The 21776-nt window shown below is 41.0% G+C and overlaps 1 protein-coding gene across 2 annotated transcripts in view; it reads right to left on the bottom strand.

The window, feature by feature from the left end:
• klhl5 (kelch like family member 5) overlaps nt 1-21776 on the bottom strand; it is a 46327-nt gene that overhangs the window by 14055 nt on the left and 10496 nt on the right. For both annotated transcript variants that reach the window (XM_015397073.1, XM_015397072.1), the window contains exons 3-7: nt 14624-14760; nt 14328-14524; nt 13582-13794; nt 4996-5182; nt 412-636 (exon numbers count right to left, since the gene is read on the bottom strand). In XM_015397073.1, coding sequence (XP_015252559.1) covers nt 412-636; nt 4996-5182; nt 13582-13794; nt 14328-14524; nt 14624-14760 — 959 coding nt within the window. The remainder of the gene's footprint in view (nt 1-411; nt 637-4995; nt 5183-13581; nt 13795-14327; nt 14525-14623; nt 14761-21776) is intronic.

Here is a 21776-nt window from a genome sequence, read left to right as displayed (position 1 = left end):
TTTTGGCCCTCATGTCCCTCCGTCGTCGGACTAAACTCGCCCCCACTTCCTCACCGCCTCGGCCGTATCTAGACCCACAGTGTATAGCGCAGACCATGCTTCAATATTGAGCATTTTTTAAAATGTCTGTGTCAAGCTTACTGCAACACACTGCTGTAAGAGTATAACCAGTAAGCGCAGTAGAAGGGCAAAATGGGTCTAGCGCCACCGCAGCACGGGAGGGAGAATTACGCACAGGAGCAAATGGATAAAAATAGACCGCAGAAAAAAAAAAAAAAAAATGAATCGATACTCTTGTGGACGTATCGATGCATCACATCGGCTGATTGATGCATCGATACAAAACGATTATTATTTACACCCCTAATGCGACCATGACAGAGCCTTTCATCAGCTCCAACATGACCTCACCCAGGCCGTGCCGATGTGTGGACATGGGAGGCATGACGCTCCAGGTTTTGCTGTGTGGATTGTAACACTCCACTGTGTTAAGGGTCTTGAGTCCGTCTCGGCCTCCGACCACGTACAGACGGCCATCGAGGACAGCAACCCCAAACTGCAGTCTCCTTCCGCTCATGGTGGCCACCTGTCTCCACGTGTCCCGGCGCAGGCAGTACTGCTCGATACTGGTGGCTCCTAAAAATAAAAAAAATAAAGAAGCTAAATTCACATGTAATAAGTAATAACCTTTTGGATATTCAATGAAACACACAGGATCAAATCACCAACCCCTCTAAACTACAAAATTGAATTAATGTTCTAATTTGAGTCAAAACTACACCATCAGCGTTCTGCAGTGCGCATTATAAGATATCGTATTTAAAGTGTGAGTGAAGCAGCAAAATTTGAATCAACTTGCTAAATGTCACAAGGCATTTTTCTTAATGTTTTCAAAATAAGTACATTTCCTTAAGAAATGGAAACATGTTTTTCAAATTCATTCCGATGTGACAAATATTTAACTCAGATCAGGTCTTTTCGCTGCCAGTGGAATCACATCTCTCTGGACGTCTCTGGATGGCATGTACCATCACTAAAACTAGCTGACATAATAAAGTACAGCATTCCTGATTGCAACACATTCATTCAAGCTACAGTGTTTAATTTTCAGCGGTATCTAGTGGTGAAGACCTGCAGCATCATAAACTACTCTGCCTTTGCTTCTCCCTCTCGAACGATCTAGAGGTCATGATACAAAATGGCTTCTGCAATGTCCGAATAGACCATCTTGACAAGTGATTACACGTTTTTTTTAACATAGATAATTTGATAAAGGGTATAGGACATAATTTTATCAGATAAGATAGCAAATATACCTGTTATTTGTTCCACATCGTCGTCATGTTTTAGTGAGCTGATTAGCATACTGATATAAACAGACTAAGTAATTGTAGTCTGATAGTTTGATAGCGAGATTGTGTTGGTTGGAAGCATACTGTATATCTTTCCTGTTTACAGAGTCCAAGCCTTTACTGTGGCACTGGGGGTTATTAGGCAAGAAAGATGGAGAGGATCTCTATGGTCACTACAGTATGTGTATATATGGTCTCTATGTGTATATATTTTATCTCTTTTTATTCTTATTTTTTTTTTATCTTTATTTTATTGTATAGTTGGATGTGTGTATATCTTATATAACACTGTAACTGGAGCGTGTAACAAAAGTAATTTCCCTCTGGGATTATTAAAGTATTTCTGATTCTGATATGGTCACTAGTTTGTCACGTAAAGATGTCTGCCTCCATAAATGCCGAGACCTGCTCTTATCTTACTATGAATAGCAATTTCTTTTATTTTTCTAGAATTTTTTGTAGACCAAAACATTAATACCGATGATCAAGCAAGCCCACATAAAATAAAATGTATCAAAAAATGCCATTCAGGGGACTGTCGCACAGCTCAGTCACTGAGAGAGAAAGCGGGACCAATGTATGAAGAACAAATGAGGGTAGGAACAGTGGTTTTGTTGTGGACTGCTGCTGAAGTTTTCATGGATTAAGTTACAGCTATGCCTTCCAGTTGGGTCGGCTGGGTTTCAGCTTATCTAAGTTTTCTTAAGATCCTGAGCTGCTTTCAAATTGGGTGAAGCAGGTCAGATGAGATCAGGAGGAGTTGGATCACTCATGGCGTATCTTCTGTGCTTGAGACAATTTGAGGACGAGAGTTTTATTTTGTTCCCTCACTGAAAATGCTGGATTGTTCAGTCAAAATCTACCGGCAGCTGTTGGCTACAGCCATACCTACGGACTGCCCCCCGGGAGGGGAGAGAGACAACTTTAGCCAGAATTTGAGCAGTTATTAAGAAACCTGCCAATGTCGTCTCCATGTCTATCTCTTCCAGCTGCAAATCTTAGCTGAGGTACTGAGAAAATGTAAAATTATTCAGAAGAACTGGAGGCTGATGAGGATCTCACATCGTAGATTCCTTCTGTCCCAGATGATGATCCAAAGCTATTCGTTATTAGCTTCTCTGATACCACAGTCAGAGGCTTATGTTGTGTTAATAGCATGGCATTGCATTCTGTATTAAGAGTTTTAAGGGTTTGTGATTTAAACTGAATGTTCAGGAGGAATTTATGGTGTGTTTTTTTTATTGGTGTGGTTTCCAATTGTTTTTAGGTGGGAAACAGGCAGATCTGAAAACTGCAGGGAAGGACGGGTGGAGTTGGTAGTTTTCTTGCTTATTAAGGAAAATCGTAACCTGAACGTATGACGAGGTTAACCTTTGCGTCATCTGGGTAACTCGCTTCAATAGATGGATGTGCATCTAATTCACATTTTCTTTTTTTGTACAATTTAAAAATTCACTTAAAGGTACACTATGCAACCGGTGTTGATTTTCCAGCGAGGCTCCCCCCAGAGGGCGAAAGTAAAAGTGCACTGTCGTAAATATGCACAGCTGTTCTCCTGGTTTCTCCGTCAAGCCAGGCGCGGTTGTTTTGAGCTTAGCAGACAGGCGAACGGAACGAATGCACACACTGGACGCAGCTGGTGCGACAGAAGCAGCGAGTTTACATGCAAAGTCAATGGTTGACGCGCGTCAAGACGCAGCAAAAGGTCCCGCGGCGCGTTTTGAGCAGCAGGCGCAGCGCGTCTGAGCAACTGAAGCAGCGCGTCGGGCGCGTTTAATCATCTGACGCAGGGAGAGAGACACAGCGCTGATGATCAGAGGCTATGATCTCTCCTCTTAAACAGTTTATTGACGCCTAAATTAACTTAAAATGCAGAAATCTGCCGGCAGAATATGCAGTTTGGATTATTTAGATGAAAAACACCTACCAGCTGCCGAGGTGAACCGCGAGGAGGCAACCCGGCCAGAGGCTGCTGATGAAGGGATTCCGACTGTCGGCGCACCGCTGGTATGTGGGGGTCTGAGCGGCTCCGACAGAAATAATATTGAAGGCAGGATGATAATCTGAATGAACTAACTGCACTGATTACGTTTTCAGGTGTATTTTCTCACTTAAACACATATTAAAACTACTTTATTCCCACTGATCACAGCAAATATAGCTGCAAGGCAGAGAAAGGATAGTGAAGCTCCGCCCAACGCGCGTCAGACACACTTTTGCACCGCGCAGCCAGAGCAGCAAAGCTGCTTCAGCCGCACGTCAGAACTAACTGGTACAAGCAGCAAAAAGGAAGCAGCAGACGCGATTTTGCTGCGTCCGATGTGAACGTAGCATAACTGCACAAAGATCGCCACTGTGCTAGCAACGAGCATGCTTTTAACTGGGGGCGTGTAGCAGTTCTCGCCGTAAAGCAAGACCGACTCTCGTGAGACTTCTGAGCCTGTGGGTGCGGGTCGGTGCTCCTGCAATTGCAAGTGCAGTATTTCCCCCACAGACCACCAGGGCGGCCGAGAATACCTTTGTTCAACCTGAAATGACTCATTTAATCATCCAAAACGTTATGGAACACATTAATTAACTGAAAAATGTTGCATAGTGTGCCTTTAAAGCTACAGTGTGTAATTTTCAGCGACATCTAGCGTCCAGACTGCAGACCGCAGCAACATGAACATCTCCCCCCCACCGCTTCTTCCCCCAACAGTACGGCGAGCGTTACGGGACAATATGTCTTCCACGACGTCCGCATCACCTACCTTCTCAAGTGATGAGGTTAGTTTACATAGATAATTTTACAGATAGTATTTCATTAGTCTGTGTAGGGTATAGATTTCAGTACCGTCTCAGTTCATCTCTCTCAACTTGCCGTAGTTACTTTCGAGCGTAATGGGCGATCTCGCAATCGCAAGTTTGTTGGCTCTGCGCTGCCGTAGCGCAAAGATGTCTGCCTCCATGGCTGCGAGACCCGCTCCTATGTAATTATAAATAACGATTTCTAAGGCAACGCAAATATTAAGAGGCTGAGCTCGTAGATAATGATAAATAACATAGTTATGTATAATATATTACATTTCTGACTGCATATCCCTGTAATTATTACACACTGTAGCTTTAAAGTTTGCTTCACATTTGCATGTAAACATGTCTATTGTTACCTTGACACAATTAGGTGTTTAAGACTGATAGTGAATCCAAACACACATCAAAAATCACCCAGGACCGTATAACCAATCAGCTTGATCGGTGCCAAGCCAACATAAGTGGTGTTGTGTGGAAAGATCTGAGCTTTATGTATAATTTCAAGCCTATTATTCTTATGCTATTTAAGTCAGTCTTAATGATATGCAAATTTCTTTCCCCAGATCTGTCAGTGGAGACCAACTCTAACTCATCTCTATTCCAACTTGTGAGCTGCACAATCATCCACCTAAGAAAAGCACATTTTTTTCCTAAGTGAATCAAGTCCTTACCCAGTTTAATTTACAAGCTTCTTTAATATATCATTTTTATTTTTTCTGTTTTATGGTGGTTTTGATTTGCTCCAGTGTTGCTTGTTTTGTAGGTCGTAATGTTTCCTTCAGTGCAGCAAAGCAGAGATTCATCACAGCACGTTGTGCATCTGGGTATAAATGAGTGACTGCTCTACCTTTCGAGGCGTCCATACCGCCCACGGCAAACATGGCCCCAACTGTAGCCTTCCGGGGCCGGGTGCGAGGACTCTGAAGCAGTGGCCGGCGCTGTGGCAGGAGGTGATACTTCATCCCCTCCATCAGGAGTCGCTGACACTCCACGCTGTCACGGAGGAGGGGGTTGGACTCCAGGTCAGCCAAGAACTACACATATGGGAGGAAAGCACCCATCAGCACACAGTCTCATGTTACAGATTCAGAGCAATCATACGCAACAGAGATGTAAGGTGGTGTTGGTTTTTATGTTGTTGCTGACTGAGGAGGTTTGAGAATCTAAAGAGAGCTGTCCTATCATTGATCGGGAGATTAGAAGAAAGCATGAGCAACTGGCTGCTTTCCTACAAACACACAGATCATCTGTCACACAGGAGCACTAATCTGTTCGCAGCAACTCATCAGTTTTGTGGTCGATACCCTCATCAGAAACAAACAGCCAGGGGCAGCAGCCCAAAGCCCTTCGATCCACCAGGCGGCTTCACAAAATATATCCAGAGGAAATGACTGCCTGCGAGAGGCTGGATGGAGAGTCAGGTTCTCCCTTTGGAAAATAACTGCATGATTAACATTTAGACAGGTGTGTGTTTGTTTATATGTATGCTAAGAGGTGACAGGCAGAGCCTTTCTGTAATTCAAGTTATGTGATTATATAGTTCCACTCAAAAATACTGACAATACCTTGAATATTTTTAAGTATCGTTTGTTTACAGCAAGAAATTGAGATGCATTTTATTATAATTATATGACTAAGAAATTAGAACTAGTGGAAAATAGTGTTACCAGGGTTTCCAACTTGTGCAATGTGGTATGATCATTTTGGCTCAGACTACAAAGCTTTTTAATTTCAACTGCTGATTGTTTTTAAGTAAGAGAGTTCTGAGCTGAATGCTAATGCTCACCGAGCCTGTCTGTAGAGTTAATGTGCTAATATTTGATTGGATAGCATTGATAGCTGAAAGCTACCTCATCTTCGGCCAAGCCAATATGTGGTGGCGGCTGTCTTAGAACAGGTTTTACTACCATTTGTCCTGGTTCAGCCCTGCCTCGTAGCCTGGCTTCCTGGTGACTAAGTCATTTTGAACTAGTACTGCTACATCTGCTACATATTAATGCATTTCTGAGTCATTGTTCATTATTCACTGTAAAAGCAAAAGATGCTTCGATGTTTTGATTGCATTTAATATCTCTGCTAAAGTTGTTATTTATACTTATCTGCCATTTTAAAGGACAACCTTAAATGCATGAATACATCATAACCTTTAAACTTGAACATTCCTTAGAGACTCTGAACTTGGGCTGGGCAATTTTATTGCTTTTGCGATATAAACCGATATTTTTTGTTTTCCAAGAAAACATAGATTTATAAGCTGCGAGTATCGATACATACCGGTAAGTACCATTCAGATTCTCTGTGTTCATCCCCGTTCGATTGGCAGGAAGAGCGATTTGGTCAGAAATCTGAAGAGAATGTAGATAACTTGGTCTGCAGCTGATGGCTGGACTAGTTTCCCCACTTATAGGCCTACAGGCCTTAAACTACTCCGCTAAGACGGGTACATTTTAAGTTAAATGTTTAATTGTTCTTCTAAATGACTTGAATTATTGGGGAAGGTCTACTCCTGGTAGTTTGACTGGCAACCTCACATGTTCATTGTTGTCATGCTAACAAAAAGGAGTTGTTGCACTTTTTAAATCTCTTGTTACAGTAAGTGTATTACTAAAGTTTATTTACTTCAAAGGCTTGGAAGCTACAGTTTGAACAGTTTTAATAAATGAAACACATTTTCTCTATACATCTGTGATTCATTTTTGTCTTGCATTTGCAAGCTGTAGGCTCTCTGTCCAGTAAGACTTATGCTAAGTAAATGATGTTTTTAGTTTTTGGTTCAACTAATTCAATCTAAGTAAAGACAACACCCACAAGATGTCACTTAAACCACTCGGTCCCTTTCAAATCTGTCAGAAATTATGTACTGTAAGTGTTTCGGATTATATCGAATTAAATCATATCATCTACAAATATCGTGACATCATATTGTGAGCTGAATATCGTATCGTATCACGAGATTCGTGTATTGCTATAGCCCTACTCTGAATGGACTCTTAGACCCCTTTTTCTAAGCCTTCCATTTATCTTGCGCTTATTTTCAGTGGTGTGTAGTGTTTGCATAGCTATAAGATACACCAATAATGTAATAGGTATTACAATAAAGATATTTTAACTGTGATTTTCTGTGATTATTTATGCTGAGAACAATTTATCACTCAGAGCCAGATTCAACCTTTTTGGGTAAAACTTGAAGAAACAGAGACAATTTCATTTGGTTGGTGATTAGTTATAACTAGTTATAACTAGTGTTGCACCGATGCCATTTTTTGGCCGCGATACAGATACCCAATACCTGGCTGTGCAGTATCGGCTGATACCGATACCATCTGTTTGAAATTGATGTGTGTGTGTGTATATACGAAGAACTGCTTACTACTTGGATGTAAAATAATTGCCATCATGGCTTTGCCTACCTTTTACTTGCCGATGCCAATACCACCATTTTAGGCTGGATCGGGGCCCAGCCAGATATTGGTATCAGTGCAACACTAATTATAACCATAGTCAAAATTACTAAATTAGTAAAAGAAAACTGGATTTTAACAGCCGGTGCAGAAGTTCAACTTTAGGTAGAAAACTAAAGAGCCTTGGTGTGTAAATAGATACCAGTTATCCTTAACTAATGATCATTTATTGTTTTTCCCCTTGAGTTGAATGACCTATTATTAATTATAACTCCAAGTTATAGTAATCTAATATATTCATAATCTGCTGGTAAAATTACGCAACAGCTAAATTAATAAATTGCTTTGCTAGCGTGCAGTCATGATCTGATCAAAGCAGCTTCTGCTTTGTGGCAAATTTTAAAGAGGAGTCTTTAGTCATTTTTAAAAAAAAATTGCTCTTAACATTCTTTCACAAAAGACTGATTTGTGGCCAGTAGATCCGTGAGTCACGGACTGCCATTTCTTGGTAGCTTAATGAAATCCATAAAAAAAATAAAAAATCCACGGGGCATGAAGACTTTTCCCATGCACCTGTTTCTGATCAAGATTCCTCTCACAGTTTGATGTTCTCCTTCACATCTAAGTACACACAAAAAAAGGGCTCGCCCCACGTAAATAAACTTGGTCACTGAATGGGAAATTTAATTTCACAGCTAGAAGTGTAGAGGCGCAAAACAAGCATGGTAAATGGATAAGCAGCTTACACGCCAGGGTCAAACCATGCTTCAGCTGCGCACAATCACAGAGCGACAAATTACAGTCAGCCCTTTTTACTCATCCATCTGTGTGTGTGTGTGTGTGTGTGTGTGGGTGACTCAGAAGGACAGATACAGAAATCACATGTTTGTCCTTCTCTCTGGTCATTTATCCATCATGCTGTGGAGGATTGAACGTGGAGAGCGAGATAAGAATGAATCCCGCAGGCAACCCACCTCCTCCACAGCGTCTCTCCACCTCAAAATGTGCGGATGTGAAAGCTGCATTATCCCCCGTCTCGGCTCACGCGTAGAGGAGATAGAGCTGGGCGCCATCCACTCAATGCACCACAGCACTAATGCCCAAAAAAAAAACAAAAAAAAAAAAAACACATATCCCTCAGCTGTATGTGTCTCATCCTTTAGGAGTCTCCAATCTTTTTCCACAGGGATTCTTCATACAAGAACAGCCAAAATCAAATCCTCCTAAGGCTTTGTTATCAAAAGCTGGACAGGTCAGCGTTGTATGAAGGCGGGTAAACAGCCTTTTTAAAATTAAGAATCTAATATCGACACCAGGGTTTAGTATTATCAAGCTGTTTCAGGATTTCCCAGATTTAAGAGCTGAGGCCTATGTTATGCCTGAACAATAAGCAATCGAAAACACATCAGCAGTGCAATATATGCGTTCGCAATATTCATACTGCAGAGGATAACTTGGAGCACAATCATATATAAGAAGTGTTATGAACCTGCATTCTTCAGGCTAATATCTTATCAAACCAGTTGGAGAGTCACGGCAGCAGAAGCCCACACCGAACATAGAAAACATTTATCAAAATGCCAAAGGGAGATAAATGTGAGAAAGAGGGAAAAAGGAAAAAAAGAGGCGTATATTAAAGCTAATACCACCAGCACAAAATTTTCTAAAATTGCGCACTCTAATTAGTTGATACCAGTCAATTTCATTTTTAAATATAACAACAAATTTAATTAAATATTAAAATTTTTGAAAAATGTTGACTTAAGTGCGTTTCAATGCAAAAAACGAGCGCTTTCCTTCATCAACAAAACAATGAAATTCCAATTGATTCAGCTGGAGGCCACACCCAACAGCTCTCATGAAATAGATATAACTGAATCATTTTTACATTTTTATAGAATTTTTTATGTTGATTAAAGTTTTTACTCTATGTCATGATTATATTGTGACACATTAGAGACTGTGCTACTCAAACAGGACTGCTAAATCATTTGGGTTAACAAGCTTCCATAATAGCCGTACGCTGCTGTTCAAATGACAACTGTGGACTACAAATGTAGGTAAGTTTGCTAAAACCGATAATTTGACCTGAAACCATGTGCCTCAGTCAAATAAGACAAATGTTTAGCTTTTTGTTACAAACACTGCAACAAAAGCACATTATTAAAGGTCAGTATGTTGGCTTGTTTGTGCTACAAGGGACAAATTGACCCAGTTCCCCTAAACGTATATACTTTGCTCAGCTAAATAAATGGAACACTAAAATAACCCATCCTAGATATGAATAAATGAAATATTCTTATTGAATACTTTGTTTTGTACAAAGTTGAATGTTCTGACAACAAAATCGCACGCACAAAAATCAATAAAGCATTGTGGGTAGCTTCCATGTGCCTGTATGGCCTCAACGCCTGGGGAAGCTCCTGAGGTGGATGGTCTCCTGAGGGATCTCCTCCTAGTTCTGGACTAAAGCATCCGACAACTCCCAAACAGTCTGTGCAACGTGACGTTGGTGGATTGATTAAGACATGTCCCAGATCTGCTCAATAAGATTCAGGCCTCCATAGCTTCAATGCCTTCATCCTGCAGGAACCTGCTGACACACTCCAGCCACATGAGGTCTAGCATTATCCTTCATTAGGAGGAACCCAGGGCCAACCACACCAGCCTATGGTTTCACAAGGGGTCTGAGGATCTTATTTTGGTACCTTATTTGCAGTCATGCTACCTCTGGCGAGCACATGGAGGGCTGTGTGGCTCTCCAAAGAAAAGCCACCCTACATCATTACTGACCCACTGCCAAACCGCACATGTTGAAGGATAATAAAGGGCAGTACACCGCTTTCCACAGTGTCTTCAGACTCTGTCATGTCTGTCAAACATGCTCAGTGTGAACCTGCTTTCATCTGTGAAGAGCAGATGACAAATGCCAAGTGTCCTGCATGGTGTTGGGCTGTTAGCACAAACTCCATCTGTGGACTTCGGGCCCTCATACCATCCTCATGGAGCCGGTTTCTAACCGTTTGTGCAGACACATGCACATTTGTGGCCTGCTGTAGGTCATTTTGCAGGGCTCTATTCCTCCTTGTGCATAGGCAGGGGTAGCAGTCTTGCTGCTGGGTTGTTGCCCTCCAACAGCCCCCTCCACATCTCTCAGTGTACTGGACTGTCCCCTTGTCTCTCCAGCCTCTGAACATACACTGACAGAAACAGCAAACCTTCTTGCCACAGCTCACATTGATGTGCCATCCTGGATGAGCTTCACTACCTGAGCCACTTTTGTGGATAATAGAGTCCGTCTAATGCTTCACATCAGCTAGAAAGCATAGGTACTAAGAAGTGATCTGTTGTCCCCACCTACAGAACCACTCCTTTAGTGAGTGTGTCTTGCTAATTGCCAGTAATTTCCACCTGTTTTCTATTCCATTTGCACAACAGCATGTGAAATCTATTGTCAATAACCGCTGCTACCTAAGTGGACAATTTTATTTTAGAGAAATTTGATTTATTTGAAGTTATATTGTGTTCCTTTTATTTTTTGCAACAGTGTACCAAATGACACCATTTATTTAATAGGAAGAGCAGACAGCAGAAGAGTTAGGCCAAAAGAGAGATGTTTTAGTATTGGAACAAATGATTTATGTTGCTAATTGATTAATGTGTTGAATTTATTCTTAACTTAATGACAATGGTTAATAGAAAATCTTTTACAGATATTGACCTCGGTGAAGCCAAACCTACGAGACCCGAATAGAACATGTTTACTGAAAATTAACATTTTTATTTTAAATGTAAACAAACATATTTTGTACTGCTTTGTCTTAATTAATGCTCTCAGTGTTTTTCTTTCAGCACATGGCGTCTTTTAGAGCGCATACTCCAGGTGTTAATTGATTATTTGATTTCTACATTGGCTACTAAACCGGTAGTAACAAAGAGTTTGAAGGATGCTGTAAATCTGCAATGCCTTGCCCAAATATGAAAGCTTCTTTTCATAGCAGATTTTTTAACCAGCCTCTCTGCTTCCACAGTCATTTCAGCCCCATAACAAAAATCACACCAACTGTCATACAACAGCTTGGTGCTCCATGATACAGATGGTTGCCTGAAAAGATTAGATCAAGAGTGAGTATCTGCATTTATGTGACAGGGGTAATGGGGAGCAGGGATCAGGGGTATTAATCCGAGGAACTGACGCCATCTGGGCGAGTAATCAAGTGCTAGCTCAGATAGAGAGCCGACTAATCGCTTGATAGGTATTGATCAGGTAGCCTGCATGACTTTCTATGTAATGTTATTGGCATTTCACAGCTCATGGGTTCACTGAATGTTAATGCGCTTATTGGTTTGAAATGGTTTTGGGAAAGGGAGGGGCTGTTCGAAATGATGAAGCGCAGAAGGCAGAACGAGCCTGAAGCTCTGTCTCTCTGTCTCTCCTTCTGTCGGCTTTTTTGCTCCAGGACCAATTTACCACTTTAGCCCTTTGCCATCAATCTTCTCGCTTGATAACGTGCTACAGCTACTTGTGGGTTTAGCTGTGCATCAGGGGTGGGTCGGATGTGGGAAAGCTCCTTCAGTATACTTTACAGATAAGAAAAACACCCCTAAATATAAAAACAGGTAGCTGTGATGAAAAAACTACATGGTGTTAAAGGTAAGCTTTGTCTCAGCAGCTTCCTGCTCCCACTGATCTTTCACGCTTTTTTTTTTTTACATTAAAATCAGAAGCTTTAATGTATATCATCAGGATTTCATGGTTTAATGCACAGATCAATATATGAATGTGCAAAACTGCTTATTAGAAGGAAAAAAATGCATTTTGTTTTACATTTAAACAATAAAAAATTAAGAATGAGTGAGGCATCTATTTGTAGACCTCTCAATGCTACATAATATCCAAGCTTTGCAAACAGACTGCGTCATCCCACTGAGAAACATGGAGCTGCATCATGATGTGAGGTTGCCTTTCCTCAGCAGGGACAGGGGATTTAGTCTTAGCTGATGGTTAAAAAAAAAGGTGCAGCCAGAAACAAAGGATCCCTAGAGGGAAACCTGTTCTAAGGTTCGCTTTTTGTAGTTGGGACGATGATCTTAAACATTCACAGAGGTATAAGAGAACAGGTTAGATCAAAGCGAATGGCCCAGTCAATATTAAAACACATTTAGGAGAGACTTATATCTCATTACAGACATTCTTTGAAGAAGAATCTCTAAATGTACAAAGATGTTTGGAAACCCCAAAGAACAGCGGCTATAATTGTATCCAAGTACGGACTTAAGTCATTTTTCACAGTGATATACATAAAGGTTTGTAAGGAACAGGCCAAGAAGAGAAAATATTCTTGGTTCAGTAGTTATGCAAGGATTAACTCAGAATGTAGATTAATTAGTGGGGAAATTAAAACAGCTACAGCCTCAAGTAATAGACAAAATTATGGTGAAAATTTCAAGCATCGGTCGCTGCTAAATGACAAATACAGGGCAAGGGCATGTAAACACTCTAAAACTAAACACATTCCACTCACTGGACAAACAAACAGCGGAAATCTATGGCAGACATGATTGTTATTATCCCTCTAATTGCCTAAAGAGGTTAGTGAGACAGATTGAGGGTGAGGGTGTCTATAACAGAAGAGGACATAATGAAAAGGAGGAATAATGAAACTAATCTGGCCACAGAAAACAACCTGCAGGTCAGAAGTAAAGCCAACAACTACTGTCTTTTATTTTAATATTTAAAACATGTGATACTATCCAATGAATTAATTCCCTTGTAAAAAAAACTCAAATAATATATTTGAGATCATGTAAACCGGAATCTATCAACCAAAATCTGCCACATTAATGTTGCCGATGATAATTTTTAGCCCTGCCCTGTGATGTAAAGGCAGTCATTCCTGCCTGTAATCACTCTGGAGATCTTGGTGTAGTCACTAAAAATTTAAAAGCAAAGAAAATGGACCAAGTAATGATTGTGATAAAAGTTCAATTATTTTTTTCCCTAGTGAGGAGGATTTCTCTGTGGCTCTAACCTGTGGTTGTAGCAGAGGTAGTCTGATGTGAGCCAGCAGGGATGGTAGGTGGCGCTGCCGAGTGGCAGGATCATGACTGACCCAGCTCAGCAGAGAGGTCACCACGGTTTCCTCATCTGGCACTTGGATGTCATCAGATGTCAGCAGCCTTTCCATCTCCTCTACGGGGAGTACAAGGAACTCCTGGCCTCCCACTACCTCCAGAAAGTGCTCCTGGTGGATGAAGGCAGTCAAGGATGAAATACTGAAGGCTGACAGAAGAAGAAACAGATATAGACGGCTGGACTGACATGTTGCAGCTCTACGCTGTAGTAAAAGATAGCAGAGCCTTTGTATTGGGAAGTCTACAAACTGGTTCCGTATGTGTGTTACAATAAAACCCAACATCCCTCTGAGCCAACACACACACACTTACAAACAGGCTGTCATTAAATTCTAAGAGGAAATAACTTAAAGAGAAGAAAAAGGATAATCATGATGGGGAAGGTGAATTTTTTCCTCAGTAACCATGGAAACTATGAGCTGAAAAAACATCTTTTGTGGAAATAATGGTTTGATGGGTTGTGAATAAGAAGCTAATTTGTTATCAGGAATAAGAACAGACCATAATATCTCTAAGGAAGGGTACACAGGTATAAGAGGCCCAGCGTGCGTTGTCATTTAAGGTCATCCTTTGTCTTTCTGAGAGTAGATTCTCTGTCCAGGCAGTCTGATCGTTCACAGACAGAATGTGGAGAGCGACTCACCATGGTGTAATAGTCAGCGGCCCTCTGCAGGTCATGGCAGCCCTGGGCGTCGGCGTAGGAACGGATGCCGAGACAGTTAGAGGGGTGGAGCTGCTTCACTAGAAAGGAGCAGCAAGCTTCAACCACCGACGACAGCTGCAGCAGGCAGGAGGCCGACAACAAAGACTCGATGGTGTCCTCCTTCAGCTCCAGGCGACCTATTAAACACATTTATTAATTAAATAACTGTGACTGAGAGCAGAAACATTTTTTGATAAAGTCCTTTTTGTGATGACAAAAGGCATTCTAGAGTGCACCTGTGTATGCGTACTGAACCAGGACCCACAGCGCCTCAGGGTCCACTCCCTCCATCTTCACCTCGTCCTGTTTGGCCTCACGTACATCGCTGGTGAACATGGCCGCAAAGTAGTCAGAAACAGACGACAGCACTAGTCTGGGGGAGGAAAAGAGAGAGGACGGGCAGCTGTAAGTGTGGAACAGACAGACCTGACTTTGATGACAAGAGGAATCTGATGTGAGTGAGAAAAGCTGCAGAACAGAGAGGGAACGGTCAAACCAGAGACTATAACGCAAATAGGCGAGGCGTAACAGGACAAGCTGATAAACTGTTCATGAAGTCAGTTTAAAAGTGACAGAAAACTCCTTCCTTGTTAAAGCTTTTTTAATTATAGGACCTACTGTGGATTTTAAACGCAACATCTTAGCAAAAGTTTTGCATACACCTTAAACTTATGTGGAGGCTTTTAAATAAAATTCAAAAGCCTCTGGGGTTTGTTAGAGCGCATTACTGAAGAAAATGGGAAAAAAAGAGATGCTAGTTAAATAAGTTAATTAACCTAATAAACAAATATCCCCAAACGGTTGACAATATTTACACTATAGATTCCATGCTAAAATAGTTTACTATCCAGATGCTTTTTTTGTGGATAGATACTTTCTAAGTACTGATATTTTTGACAACCCTTTCCAAAAGGAAAACACAATTTCTACCATGAAGCATATTAATGGCAGCATTATGCTGTGGGAGATGCCTTTCTTCAACAGAGATAGGAAAGTTGGTTAAAGTTGATGGGACTGTAGATGGATTTAGCCTCTTAAAACTCACCGGGTCGCCGCCGACCCGGTGGACCTTAAGTGGGGGTAATAACTCAGAATGCATACATTTCCACCGGTAAAATTTTTACCAGCAGGCTGACACCAAAAGTTCAAAGCCCCACAGCTCTGGAACTGTTACAGCTAGAAGACTGAAATTTTCTGCATTTCTGGTTGACATGAGGTAGAACAAATATAAAACATGCTTCTTCTCAATAATGTCCTTATTACTGCTGTTCAAAAAAGACCTATCATTACCAAGACTAAAAACCCCCAACTTTGAGTCATGTTTGAACTGATGCAGGTTGGTCTGTGTTCTAGTCATCCAATTTTAATTAAACTAGAGAGTGTTAGCTTTCAAATAATGTATTGCACATGTAATTTAGACTTACAGTTCCTAAGTTATTTGCTTTTCCATTTGGGTATGTAAAATAGGTGAGGATTACCCACAATGAGGTGGATGTTAAGAGGTTAAACACGGGACAATCCTGTAAGGCAGTTTTTTCTCAATCCGTTCCGATTTCTCCTCACTGCCACAAACCTGAATGATATAAAAAGATTAACAGGCTTCTGCAGCAACCATTAGAATCAGGTGTGCTGCAACATAGACATCTACAACATGCTGGAAAATTGTTCTTAAGGAAAACATTTAGATGCCGAAAGACCAAAGCATGTTTCTATGTCCGAATGGCCAACTCAAAGTTTAGACCTAAATCCTATTAAAACATTTTGACGAGTTAAAAAGATGCTGCTTACTGATACTCTTAATCCAATCGACTGAGATGTTTTGCAAAGCAAAGGCAAAAATAAGTTATGATTTAAGGGAGCTTAATACAATTGCACACAAGAATATTATGTATAAATATTAACATAAAACCCCCCACATCACTTCACAATTACAGTGAATACTGAGCTAGTTTATCAAATAAAAAACTAATAACGAAATCTGTGACGCTGATGAAACCAAATGAGAAACGGATCAAGACAAAGCATTTGACAAAACAAATCAATGAGGACCATTAATGCCCAATTGGAAAATATGCATTATTGGAAAATATGCATTTAACACTCTTTTCCTGTAAAACATTAAAAAACAACAAACATGGATTCTTCTTCTTCATGTTCAAGTCGGGAAGTCTCCACCACAGATAGGGTGAAGGACATGCTAAGTAGGACAGGTCTCAGGGGGATAAGTGCTGTATGACTGCAGAAGAGCATCATGCAAAAGAGTGGAGAAAGAAGGCCAACAACATCCCTCAAAAGGACTTAGAGCATCTTTAAACATTTGTCCCTCCACATAAAAATATTGACCCCCCCACACACTCCTATGGATGCAGTGATTCGTTAAAAAAGATTTTCAATTATGAAAACAATCATTCCTTGAAGGCCAGCTCCCATTGTATATTAATGCTTCCTGTGCCTTCACTCCTCATGCTTAAGGCCTCATGTGTTTCAGACCTCATAGATAGCTGAATATGCGTGCATGAAGTGTGTATGTGCACAACCTTTGCACATGAGAATAATCTCATTACTTTGTGACACTGAGACCTTGAAAGATAGCCTGAAGCAAGGAGTGTTTGTGTATGTGTGGTCCAGGTTTGCGCTGTGCAGACAAAGATGTCAAAATACACTATAGTCAGCAGGTAGTTGTTCCACCACAGTTCTAGACAGATAACCCTGTTCTTCTCCTCCTGACACACTCACACACTCGCAGATACATTTTTTGTCTTTTATGCGGGTCTCTGACTTGCCACCAGAGACACAAGCTTTAAACAGCATGAGGTTATTTTGCACACAAACACAGATACAGGCACGGAAAGGACAGTCAGGCAGTACAGTAAGAGAAAACAGATGGGACAAAACAGCAGAGAGTAGAGCAGGAAACAGGCAAGCTGAAGACAGGAAAAGAGGGCAAAAACTGAAAACTGACACCGTTTCTGTGTTTACCCTCCTCAACAAACTGCACATCCACACACTCACAGGGAAGGGAAGAAAAACACATCAAGCGAGTCATGAGGGACTGACTTGAATCTTGTGACTTTTCTCTGCATGTGCTGAAACGTGTAGATTTAGAGGAAGAGCGGACAGTACGGCTGTTAGTCATGATGACTGGCATGGCTGAAGGTATTGCAATGTGTCACCCTGCCTTTCAATGTGTCCGACTGCCAATTAGATCCGGTTTAATACTAATCTCCTGCTGAGCCCCACTTGTGCTTTTGAGAATAATCCTAAAACGCCAAACAGACTGCAATGAATCTGATCTACAAGATGCACTTCTCCCAAATCAGTCAACTGCCTTTGTTAGGCACACTACATCAAAACAAGGCATGTCTCGTTCTGATACCAGGTATCAACTTGGTGTCACGATTTTTTAAATCTCCCTGAAAAAACTCGTATGCAGATACCTGCTGCTGATGTACCGTCTGTGACTGTCAGCAGCAACCCACGTGGGTATGTTGGAACAGCCAATTTTGTCAAAAATAATGGCCATGCATATTTCTGCTCATATAACAAATGCAGATTCTTCTTAACTGAAGGGTTTCTCACCTTTTAGCCAGATACTGATAAAGAAACTGAGCTGAAATATGTTAAGAGGCCGTATTATCAAAGAGTCGCATTAAAGAAGCATGCTAATGTTAGCCTAGCACTATAGCAAATTGCTCTGGAATAAAATATCATCCACAAGAAAAAGATGTCAGTTTATTGTTTAGACATATAGGGTTAAAACCAAATTATTAATCCAGAAGACGTGTTGTCAGAACATTATAGCACTTTTTTCCACACCTAAGAATAAATCAAAGCAGGCCATCAGAAATGCCAGTTAGCTGATTGAGGCTGTGGCAACTAAAGACGGTCTGAAAACAGTGTTTCCATGACACAGTTACTTGTACCGCAGGAGATAAGCATAGCCTGACTAACTAAAGTTTGGTTTAATAGCCACATTAAAGATATTTGCCTACTGCAGGCTTAAAGATCAAAATTGAAACAATAAATAAAGGATCTAGATCTGACCATAAATGGGACATTTTTGAAACAGTATGCTATTTGGGGCTAAAAACTAATACTGCACATTGCCCTGAACATATTTCCATAACAAAACTTGGTGCTAAAGGCATCATACGTTGGGAAGGCTTTTTTCCCCCAACGTTTCAATATCTTCTACCTATACTGAAAATCGGATACTTTTCTCTTGTCTTTTGTTAAAACACTTTAAAAAATCATGACATTTTTACCCAAGGTATTCTCATATCTTACCTTGCAACCAAGATTAATTGTAGCGAGATTTGTGAATTCCCAAACTCCCGAAAATACATCCTGCCAGAGCCAGCAGAAAAGTCAACCTCCATTCACATGCGTTTTGGATCAGTGAAATGCCGTGACACGTATGACCTCAACGAAGACTGAAGAAAAACAAACATGTCTTCACCAGTTTTAGCTGGAAACCCCTCTATTGCTAACAAAAAATGCAATTTTTTGCCTTTCTTGATGGGTAGATGTTTGTGAATTCTTCCTAACAGGATATGGTAAGTGTCATGTAGTTGGAGCTGATACTGCTCTGATTACTCATTTCATTCACCTGTCTATCTCCGCCCAGTTCTCATTACCGCTGATCTGATCCATCTGCTTCAGCCTCTATTTAACCAGCCTTTAAACAAGCCATCAGTACCAGATTATTTTAAGCCTGTGGTGAGAGTTGTCTACGTACCTGTGTTTTCCGATTCCCTGAATTTCACCAGTTCTGCCTCTGGACCTCTGAGCCTGCCTGTTCCCATTCCGATCTGTTCGCCTGACCTGTCTTTGGACTCCTGCCGGATTTCTGCCTGTCTGCGAACTGAACCCGGAAATGTTTCCCGACTCCATTCTGGATTTCCCTTCGGACCTCTGATCTCCTGGCTCTGACTCATGGGCCCGTTTTCGACACCGGCCTTGGCTTAGCCCTCTGGATTATCCAGCCTTCCTTCATCTGCCCAGTTCTGATCTCCTGTCTGTCCTCTAACCTCTGAGACACCAGCGCCTGGGACTCTCTGGGCAGCACCCACCGCATCTTGTTGGCAGCCCTCCGGTGCGGACTGAACTATAAGACGAGGTTAGTGACTGACACATCCATTATCATCCTCTGAGAGATATATGTGGTCACTAAACTGTGGTCTCTTCATTCAGAGGTTCCTGCCTTAGATGCCTATGCTGTTTGCTGCTGTTCAGTCTTTAATAAACGTTGTGAAAAATCTAACTGCCTGTTCCCCTTGAATGCTGGGTCTATTGTTCTGAGCTTGACAAGTAGGAGTTTGATTTATCAGTTAACTCTGCGAGTTGTGAAACAAAACAAGCTGCTACTGCTGCTGTGATTCCCTAAAAACTCCACATGGGAGGCAGGTACCCAATCATCTCCAAGAATTGTACTGCATGCCCCTCCTTTTTGTGAACACTTTCTACATGATGCTTTACTCAGAGATATGTGTAGTTCAATTTGAACTCTGAAGGGTATCGGTCTTGGTTATGCTAGGTTATGTCATACCAACCCTTGAATAGAATAAATGGTCAGTTAAAGTGTTTGTTCATGGACCTGAACAATGTACTGTTGCACTGTTAGGTGTCTTAGTCTAAAGGCTGAAAAGAAAGTCCGAAGCGTAAGGCCTCTGCTTCCATGCTTGGCAGCTGATATAAGTAATAATACGTCAGGTGTTATGTCAAGAAGTATGTAATAACTTGACAGTAGATGATATAATCGAAGGTGTTGTTCAGATGTGCTGAAGGGTTCAACAGACAGACAAGCCTGGGAACAGAAACTACCTCTGTTTTGGTTTGTTTTTACCATCAGTGCTGTGTAGAGAAAACCAAAGGGTAGAAGTGTGAGCAGCTTTTTTTTTCAGTGATAGACGGGTACAGGTTGTGGATGGAGGGAAGGGCAGCCTTTCTGCAGATCTAATTGTTTATAGTAGTTTAGATCTGGCCTATTGTAGATGAGCCAAACTACAAAGAGATTATTACACATAAGCAAAGGATGAGCAGAGGTGTTTCTACCCGATCCTACAGGTAGCACAATCCAGGCTATCAGCTTATTTGCTCTTTTGCAACTAGAAATACATACAGGTGGCCATCCACTGTGTTTTATAAAAAAGACAGAAATATTTTCTTTTCCTCTCCCTAACTGTAAAAAGTGTATTTAACTACAATGTGTAAAAGGTATACATTTTTTCTGAGAGAATAAATACTTTTCCGTCCTTTCTGTTCAATAACTGGGATCCTTCCAGCAGCTAATTTTTTCGGCTATGGATTTTTAAATAAAAGTAGTAATTCTGAGTTTTATATCTCAGCACGTCCGATGATGATCAGACAAGCGTTTTAATGGAGAGAATGTAAAACACATCCAATTCTCTCAGAGAAGTAGTTAAATAGTTTTTTATAAGATGTGGTTTAGTGGTGATTTAAAGATACGAATAAGTCATTTCACTTTCCATAATGATTTTATGGCTACCTGAATGAAGATCTGGCTGCACATGCACAAATGAGCTGGTGGCATATTATCATGCTTCCAGTACAAATCAGGTTACTGACAGGTGGTGTCCTTTTGTCTTTGTTTTGTCTTGTTCTGCTTGTATTTTTTGTTATTTAGCATCATAACTAGAACATGATAATCTTATGATTCTATGATTGGCAATTTTAACATGCATAATTTTCCTGATCTTGCACGTTGTTCTCACACAAAAAGATAAGTAAATACTCATATGAGGCGTTTTGTTTAAAACACATGCATGCAAACAATGTGCTCTCTTCATCCTCTGACATGGGAGCTGGCTCAGAGCCTGTCTGCATGTTTCGTGGAGCTGGTTCACAGCTGCCTTTTGTATCTTTTTTCTGTATCTCTGCTTCTGTCTCCTTTAACCCCAGTCGGCCTCAGCAGATGGCCGCTCACACCGAGCCTGGTTCTGCTGGAGGTTTCTTCCTGTTAAAAAGGAGTTTTTCCTCTCCGCTGTTGCTACAAGCATGCTTGGTGCAACGGATTAACTTTGAGTCAATGAGTCGATGCAATCAGCTGGTGTTCCTTTGAACACTTTGAACCAATCAGACGTTATGATCTGGTTGAATTGTCTCTGTAAAGTGCCTTGACGTGTGCTGTGAATTTGCGCTATATAAATAAACTTAGTTGAATTTAATTCAATTAAACTACTATCCATGTAAATATTGACTAATCTGTGAGTGCAGATTGAATACTATGAGAGATATGTGAAGATATCACAACCATGAGTGCACACTTCCTCTCTGCAACTCTGGTGTGGACCAGTCTCTGTGCGCTTCTTTCCACCTTTGTCACTCTGAAGGTGTCACCCACCGGATAAAGCAAGTTGTCTGTGATTG

This window comes from Cyprinodon variegatus, unplaced genomic scaffold, assembly GCF_000732505.1.
Source record: "Cyprinodon variegatus isolate N-32 unplaced genomic scaffold, C_variegatus-1.0 Scaffold837, whole genome shotgun sequence".
NCBI lineage: Eukaryota > Metazoa > Chordata > Actinopteri > Cyprinodontiformes > Cyprinodontidae > Cyprinodon > Cyprinodon variegatus.
Note: the sequence above shows the minus strand (reverse complement) of the source record. Positions and strands in the feature narration are given on the sequence as shown.